General features: G+C 50.8%; 2 protein-coding genes across 2 annotated transcripts; one reads left to right on the top strand and one right to left on the bottom strand.

Moving 5' to 3' along the window:
- Positions 1-441: 441 nt before the first annotated feature.
- EMWEY_00020480 (Kinesin, related) lies at positions 442-4,531 on the top strand (the record flags this gene model as incomplete). The annotated part of the gene is made up of 9 exons (XM_013477783.1): positions 442-529; positions 767-1,113; positions 1,290-1,535; positions 1,624-1,974; positions 2,087-2,174; positions 2,362-2,903; positions 3,083-3,358; positions 3,477-3,694; positions 3,853-4,531. Coding segments are annotated over 9 exons (2,835 nt in total), but the record flags the coding sequence as incomplete, so codon positions are not given.
- A 1,615-nt stretch (positions 4,532-6,146) lies between these two features.
- Positions 6,147-7,427, bottom strand: EMWEY_00020470 (ubiquitin-conjugating enzyme domain-containing protein, putative; the record flags this gene model as incomplete). The annotated part of the gene is made up of 3 exons (XM_013477782.1): positions 6,147-6,160; positions 6,208-6,686; positions 6,952-7,427. 3 exons carry the CDS (start codon positions 7,425-7,427, stop codon positions 6,147-6,149), a joined length of 969 nt encoding a protein of 322 aa, XP_013333236.1.
- Positions 7,428-8,414: the final 987 nt, after the last annotated feature.

Below are 8,414 nucleotides of genomic sequence, written 5' to 3'. Positions count from 1 at the left end.
GAAAGAAAGAAAGAAGCAACAGCAATAAATCAATCATTATTAACTCTTGGTCGTTGTTTTAATGCATTATTAGATAAACATTTCTATGTTCCTTTTAGGGACTCTAAATTAACCAGATTATTACAAGTATGTTTCTTTTTTTTATTTATATATTATATATATATATATATATATTATTATTATTAGGGTTTATACAGGGGGTTATTGGGGTTTATAAGGGTTTATGGGGGTTTTTTACGGTTTATTAGGGTTTATAAGGGTTTATTAGGGTTTATTAGGGTTTATTAGGGTTTATTAGGGTTTATTAGGGTTTATAAGGGTTTAAGGGGATTTTAAAGGGTTTAAAAGGGTTGAGAAGGGTTTGAGGGTTTAGGGTTTGAGGGTTTAGGGTTTGAGGTTTTAGGGTTTGAGGGTTTAGGGTTTAGGGTTTATGTGTTATAGGATAGTTTAGGTGGTAGTACAAAGACTTGTCTTATTGCAACAATTGGACCAACCAGTGATACACTAGAAGAAACACTCTGTACATTAGGTATAACTATTTGCTGCTGCTGCTGCTGCTGCTGCTGCTGCTGCTGCTGTTGCTGCTGTTGCTGTTTGGCAGTATACTGTGTACTGTGTGGGACTTCTTGCTGCTCCTTGAATGGCGTTTCTTGTGCTGCTGCTGCTGCTGCTGCTGCGACTACTACTACTACCACCTCCGCTACTACCACTCCTATTGCTGCTGCTGTAGCTGCTGCTGCTGCTGCTGCTGTTGCTGCTGCTGCAGATTATGCATTTAGGGCGAAGAGTGTTACAACTCGCCCTGTAGCAACACTAAGAAGGTCACGTAACACTTTGCTGTCTCAGCTGCTGACGGAGAACGGGCAGCTGCGTCTGCTGCTGCAGCTGCAGCGGGAGAGGGATGGTGTCTTCCTGCCGCTGCAGTTGTATAATGAGCAGCAGCAACAGCAGCAACAGCAACAACAGAAACTGCAACAACAAAATACAGAAATTCAACAACTGCAGCAGCAAGTCAGAGAACTGCAGCAGCAAATCGAGCATGAGCAGCAGCAGCAGCAGCAATTAAAGGCACATACAGAGACACTGCAAGCCTCTCTTCAACACACTCACCAGGTATCCTGCTGCTCCTGCAGCAGCACCAGCTGCTGCTGCTGCTGCTGCTGCTGCTCCTGCTTGTGCTGCTGTTGATCGTGTTGCTGTCACTGTTGCTGCCGTTGTTAGTGTTGGTGCTCGTGCTGCTCTTGATGATGTTGTTGCTGCTGTCTTTGTTGTTGTTGCTGCTGCTGCAGAGCCTCAAGCAAGAGCAGCAGCTGACAGCCGCCCTCCAGGAGCAGCAACAGCAGCACGCAGAAGCAGCAGCAGCTGCTGCGGAGTCGCTACGGAAGGCAGTTCAGGACATCACGCTGTTGCAGAAGCAGCAGCAACAGCAGCAACAGCAACAGCAAGAGGCAACAGATGCATGCGCTAGCTTTACAGCTTCTTTGAAGGTCAGCAATAGCAGCAAATTCAGCAGCAGCAGCAGCAGCAGCAGCATGGTTAGCTGCATTTGCAGAAACAGCAGCAGTACAAGAAGCGCCTAACGTTTGCCATTTTGCGTCCTTGCTGCTTGGATCTTGATTGCAGGCAGATGTTGCTGCTGCTGCAACTGATCAGCAGCAGCTGCTGCAGCGAGTGCAGCAACTGCTGCAGCAGTTGCAGCAGACGGAGCAGCAGCGTACCGAATTTGCCAAACAGGGAGCAGCAGCAGCAGCGGATCAGCAGCAGCAACAAGCGCAGCTGCAGCAGCAACTCCAAGGTCATAGCGACTTGGTGCAGCAACTGCAGGAGAAGCAGAAGCGACAGCAGCAGCTGCTGCAGCAACAACTGCAGCAACTGCAGCAAAAGGCAGAGGCGATCGACGCAGCCACGAAGGCAAGTCTGCACATCTCTTGCCTCAGCAAGAGCAGCAGCAGCAGTTGCTGCTGCCGGGAAAGAGTAGCTGCAACCAGTACCAGCAGAAGCAGCTGCTGCTGCTGCTGCAGCTTTACGCCCAAGCTTTTTTTAATGTTGGTGGAGTGTGAGTGTGCGGATTGTCTTGTTGCTGCAGCAGCAGCAGCAAAAGCACTCTTTGCTGTTGCAGCAGCTGCTGGATACTGCGCAGCAGCAACAGCAAGACTCTCTCAAAGCAGCAAAAAGTGAGGACAGCAACTGGTGCTGCTGCTACTGCTGCTACTGCTACTGCTGCTGCTGCTACTGCTGCTGCTGCTACTGCTGCTGCTGCTGCTGTTTTCTAGTTACCACTTGTCGTCGGGCATATATTCCCGCTATTGCTGCTGCTGCTGCATTGACATGCTGCTGCTGCTGCTGCTGTTGCTGTTGTAGGTAAACTTAATACCGCCAAAGAAGACTGCAGCACGAAGCAGCAACAGCTGCAGCAAAACCTCGAAACTCTTGTATCTGCTGTTGCTGCTGGAGGAGCAGCAGCAGAGAAGCAGCTGCAGCAGATGCGGCAGCAACTGGAGGAGAAGACAGCAGCAATGCAGCAGCAGACTGAAGAAGCAGCAGCAGCACTCACAGCAGCGGTGCAGCAGCAGGTGGAGGCCTTTATGAAGAAGCAGCAAGCAGCAACAGAGCAACACAAGCAGCAACTGCTGCAGGAGATAGCTGCAGCGCAGCAGCAGCAGCAAAAGCAGCATGCAGCGCATAAAGCAGCAGCAGCTACCACCAGCTCAGCTGCTACTGCTGCTGCTGCTGCTGCAGGTAGAATTGTTGTTGATGCAGCAGAAATGCTGCAAGCTATATCTGCTGCTGCTGCTGCTGCTGCAGCAGATCAGCACAAAACATTAACAGCAGCAAAAGGAGAGGAGGCAGCAGAAATAGTGCAGCAGGTCAAGGCTGCAAAAGAACTCTGCAAAGACACCTCTGTATGTCTCCTGCTGCAGCTGCTGCTGCTATTGCTGCTGCTGTGGCTGGAGCAGCTGTCGCTATTGCTGCTGCTGCTGCTGCAATTATTTTACCGCCTGCATTTGCTGTCACTAACGGTAGGCAGCAGAATATGTGTGCTTTGTTGGTTTGCTGCTGCTGCTGTTCGTTTCTGCTACAGCAACAAGCAGATGCGGGACAGCAAGAGCTGCTGCAGTGCCAACAGAAGCTGCAGCAGCAGCAGCAGCAGACTGCCGCAGCAGCACAGGCAGCGGCAGCAGACCTCAAAGCAGCAGCAGCACGTGACCAGCAGAAGCAGCAGCAGTTTGCAGCAGCTGCAGCAACAGCAATTGACGCAGCAACTGAAGCAGCAAAATGCAGCAGCACACGCAGCACCGAGGCAGCAGAAGCAGCAGCACAGAAGACTGCAGCATTCGCCTCATCTATGGAGCAGCAGGTAAATAATAATAATAGCAGCAGCAGCAACACCACCTCAAGCAGCTGCACCAGCAGCAGGAGAAGCAGCAGCAAATCTAACATCTGTGCTTGTGCTGCTGCTGTCTGTGCTGCTGCAGCTGCGGACTTGCAGAGGCGAACCAATGGAGGAGGGAGCCATAGGAGAGAGCAGCAGCAACAACTGCATAAGCAGCAACGAAGACGACAACAGCATTATTGACAAAAGCAGCAGCAGTTCTTGCTGCTGCAGCGCATGTGCTGCTGCTGCTGCAGTAAGGCGCTGGGAGCACTGGGAGCCTCTCTCCCTTCCGCCTCTACTCTCTGTTGCAACTCTGAGGTACGCTGCTGCTGCTGCTGCTGCTATTGCTGCTGTTCCTCTTGCTGCTGTTGCTGCTGGTAGTGTGGTTAGTTTACGTTTGGGGGTTTGTTTTTTTTAATGCCAATATGCTGTTGCTGCTGCTGCTGCTGTTGCTGCTGCTGCTGTTGCTGCTTCAGGGAAAGCTCAAAATCTGCTGATGACAGCAGCAGCCAAATGGAGGACATAATGACCCCTCAATGGAGCTGTCCTAGTCCTGTTCCTTCTCCTGCAGCTGCTGCTGCTGCGCCTCCTCCTGCAGCCGCTGCTGCTGCTGCTGTGGCTTCAGCCCCGTCCGAAAACAGCAGCAGCAACATCAGCAGCAACAACAGCAGCAGCAACACCAACATCACCAGCAAAAGCAGCAGCAACACTAGCAACAGCAACAGCAGCAGCAGCATCAGCCACAGCAATAGCATGAGCAGCAACAACAGCAGCAGGAAGGCGTTGGGTGCCCGTTTGGTAGCAGCAACAGCAGCAGCAGTAACCGCAGCAGCTGCAGCAGCAACAACACCGCAGCAGGGCTTAAAGCATCAGCGCAGCAAAAAACTTCAAGGGAGCCCTTCTCCCTTTAAGAGCACAACTCTTGTCAGCAGCAACAACAGCAGACTCGTCAGCAGCAGCATCAGCAGACTCAACAGCAGCAACAGCATTAACAGCAGCAGCAACAACAACAGCAGCAGCAGCAACAACAACAATAACAGCAGCAAAGCCCGCCGCCGCTCACGCAGCAGCGATGAAAGAAATAGCGCAGACTCCGTCAATAAGAAACGCCACACTCCTACTGAAGAGTTTGGCGAAGGGGTTTGTAAACCCTAAACCCTCACAAGGGTTTAGGGTTTAGGGTTTAAAGGGTGTACAGATGAATATACAAACAAAAACCCCAACTCTTCTATTTTTCCGCTTAATCGTCAGCTTAAATGGGCTTTTGCTGCTTCTGCTGCTGTTGCTGCTGTTGCTGCTGCTGTTAGACAAGTGATAGGGACAAGCAAAAGAAATAAAAAGCGAATATTGCATATTCAAACGATTAGAGGAACTTCCCTGAGTACCTCGTAGCAGCAGCAGCAGCAGCACCTGCTGCTGTTGCTGCAGCAGCAAAGCAGCTGCAGTCCTAGCTCGCAAGAGCAGCACAAGTTTGCCGTCAGCTGCATCAAATGCAAAACCAATGCTGCTGCAGCAGCAGCAGCAGCAGCACCACAACATCAGCAACAATAACTTGTGCGCATATCTAATAGCTGCAGAAGCAGCATCTAGCTAGCTTGGTAGCCAACTAACTAGCTAACTAGCATAAGTCATAGCTAGCTAGCCAGCTAGCTAGCTAGCTAGTAGTAAAAGTATTGTTTTGTTTAATGTTAATTAATTAACTGAATGTTTTACATTTAAAACGAAAAGAAATGACAAAACTTTTTCCTTACGTGGAGGGACCTGCTGTCCTTCCTGCTGCTGCAGCTGCTGCTGCAGCATCTGCCCCAGGTTTTGCTGCTGCAGCAGACGCAGCAGCTGCTGCGTTAGCTCTAGCAACGCTTTGCTGCAGCTGCTGATGGTGTTTCTGTCGTTGAATTTATCGCTTGCTGCTGTTGCTTCGCTGATGCGAACGCTTTGCCCTTCCTGCTGCTGCTGCAGCCAGCTGCATATGCTGCTGCTGCTGCTGCTGCTGCGTTGCAGTGTACCGACCCAACGACGATGTGTTACAGGGGGTTAATGGAGCCGTTGCCACTTTAGACGAAACTCCCTGCTCTGTAGAACGCGATGCTGCTGCTGTTGCTGTTGCTGCTGCTGTTGCTGCTGCTGTTGCTGCTGCTGGTGCTCCTGTTGCTAATTGAGCCCCAATCTGTATATCTGCTGCTGTGTGTATCTGCATTGCAGCAGCAACGTATATCTGCTGCTGCTGTATATATCGACTGGTCCCACCACAAAAGTATCCCTCCTTCCCCTCCCCCCCTTGTTGCTGCTCTTGGTTTTGCTGCTCCTGCTGTTGCTGTTGCTGCTGCTGCTGGTGGTAAAACTAGACCGTATCATCATGGAAGTGCCATTTAACTCCTTTAGGTCCTTTACATCCTCTAGCAGCACAATAAGTCTGATCATCAATAGGTGGTTGTTTTTTGCTGTTGCTGCTTAGCATAGATAATAAAGAAATACAACAAGCCTTAACACCTAAGGCAGGTGACCACTGGTCATATAAGATGGACAAACAAATGTGACCATTGCTATACACATGAGGATGTAACGGGATATATGGAGACATAAATACCAATTCAGGAGAATCTGTTCACAACAATACACAACAACAGCAGCAACAGCAGCAGCAGCAGCAACAACAATAAATGCAGCAGCAGCAGCAGAAAGAGCAGCGCGAATTTTTTGTTGGAATTCGGAAAAAAATACACAAAACAGAAAAAACACAACGTTCTAAACACTACAAACCCTAAACCCTTTACCACTGAAAGCCTAAACCCTAAACCCTAAACCCTAAACCCTAAACCCTAATAATTTACCAATAGGATATTTAGGAGGGAACCTGAAGCTGAGTAAGAAAGGGTCTGCAGCATAAGCTGTATCAGGGGCCCCCTCTACTGCAACAATCCATCGGACACCATCTGCTGCTGCAGCACGATACTGCAGCATAGATGGAGGGAAACGGGATAATAGCTGTGCAGCACGCTTGTTCTTGCTGCTGCTGCTGCTGCTGCCGCCGCCACTGCTGCTGGTACTGACGAAGGTGGTGGGGGTGGGGGTTGTGTCTGTTGCGGCGCCTCTGGTGTTGTTGCTGCTGTCGGCAGATGCAGGAAGCGGCTCCGCTCCCTGCTGTTGCTGTTGTTGTTGTTGCTGCTGCTGCTGCTGCTGCTGCTGCGGCCTAGGAGGGTGAGCAGCAGATAAAAAGTCCGATGCATCAAGATCAGAATATTCAAGAGGTAAGACAAGAACAACTCCCTCTACTATCTCACGAAGAAATGTTTGTCTCTCCTTCTCTAATCTGCAGCAACAAACAAAATAAATATACTCCTGCCGCTACACGTGCAGCTGCTGCTCGTGCTGCTGCTGCTCGTGCTGCTGCTGCTCGTCTTGCTGCTATTGGTGCGGTGGTGCTGCTGCTGATCGTGGTGCTAGTGGTATGCGACACGGTCCTCTTGATGTGTTGTAGGAAATGCTCAACAAAACTAGAAACCCTAAACCCTAAACCCCAAACCCTAAACCCTAAACCCTAGACCCTAAGCCGTAAACCCTAAAACCTTGGTCACCTTTTGAACATGGTAGTGTTCCCCCATCTACGACTTAATTCCTGTCGCGCCTCTTCTGGAGTATACGGCCCAAGCGTCTCTCCTGCTGCTTCTGCTGCTCCTGCTGCAGCTCCTTCTGCTGTTCCTGCTGCCCCTGCTGCCGGTGACTGTCGCGGTGCTGTTGCTGCTGCTGCCGCTGCTGCCGCTGCTGCAGCAGCAGCAGCTGCTGCTGCTGCTGCATTTGCCGGCCAGTTGCGCCCCTCGGCAGCAGACTGTGCTGCTGAGTCGTTGAGGCCGTTGCTTTTAATTGTGCGGTTGCTGCTGCTCATGGTGTTGCAGCTGATCCTGTTGCCGCTGCTGCTGCTGCTGCTGAACTCGTGGCTGCTGTTGCCGCTGCTGCTGCTGCTGCTGCTGTTACTGCTGCCCCTAAACCAGGTCCTTCTCCCTACTGCAAAACTTCCCTCTCCATGAAAGACTGCAGGTTGGACATTCCCCATCTTCGAGCAGCACACTCATCGAGAGAGCTGCTCGCAGCTGCTGCTGCGGCTGCTGGTGGTGCTGCTGTTGGTGCTGCTGCTGCTCGCTGCTGCTGCTGCCGCCGCACTCCCATCCAGCAGCCCCTGCTGCTGCTGGCCTCTGCTGGTGCAGCTCGGTGCTGCTGCTGCCTTTGCGTACTGATGTAACTCACTGCGGCCACTGCTGCTCGCTGCTGCTGCTGCTGCAGGTACACCTGTAGCTGCTGCTGCAGTTGCTGCTGTTGTTTGGCGTTCTTAGTGTGGTTGCTGCTGGGGTTGTAACCTCAATATTCCCTCCTGGCTGGCTTCCGTTGCTGCTGCTGCTCGCTGCTGCTGCTGCTGCTCGCCGCTGCTGCTTCTGCTCGTGCTCTCGTGGGTCCTGAGCAGGGCGTGTCTCAAATGAGTTCCTTCTTAAATTATTAAGATGAGGAGATTAAGCAAAGATGGAGCAGCAGAAACAGAGAGGGGACCGCCTCTTATTCTCTCTGTACGTACAGCTGCTTCGGAGGCTGCTGTTGAGTCAACAACGGCAGGGGAGAGGGGGATGGGGGTGGAGGGGTAAACGGGGGAGAAATAAGGAAAAGAAGGAAATGGAGAGAGTTAATTGAATAAAAGGAATAAAAAACAAATATATAATTTGGATTGGGTGTACAGCTGGGTTTCCTTCGCTGTACACTGCTTTCGCTGCTGCTGAAGGGGCTGCCGCTGCCTTGCCGGTGCTGCAGCGCTGCTTATCTCTCCTAGAGGAAAACAAACAAAGCACACAATTTAAAATAATTAAGATAATTAAATAAATACAATCTTTTGCTTTATCTTTGTTTTCTTAACGCTTGAAAACCTCTCCATTAAAACCTACCAGTGGTGCCTATACACCTCAAGCAAGAGCAGCTTGGCTGTCCCTACGTGTGTCTGTATATCTAATAATCGGCTCTCCGATCAAATGCACACGCCTTCTAAAGAATATGTATT

This window comes from Eimeria maxima, genomic scaffold (genome assembly GCF_000499605.1).
Source record: "Eimeria maxima Weybridge genomic scaffold, Emw_scaff188, whole genome shotgun sequence".
In the NCBI taxonomy this organism is placed as follows: domain Eukaryota; phylum Apicomplexa; class Conoidasida; order Eucoccidiorida; family Eimeriidae; genus Eimeria; species Eimeria maxima.
The sequence above is the reverse complement of the archived record's forward strand: the minus strand, read 5'-3'. Positions and strand labels throughout refer to the sequence as shown.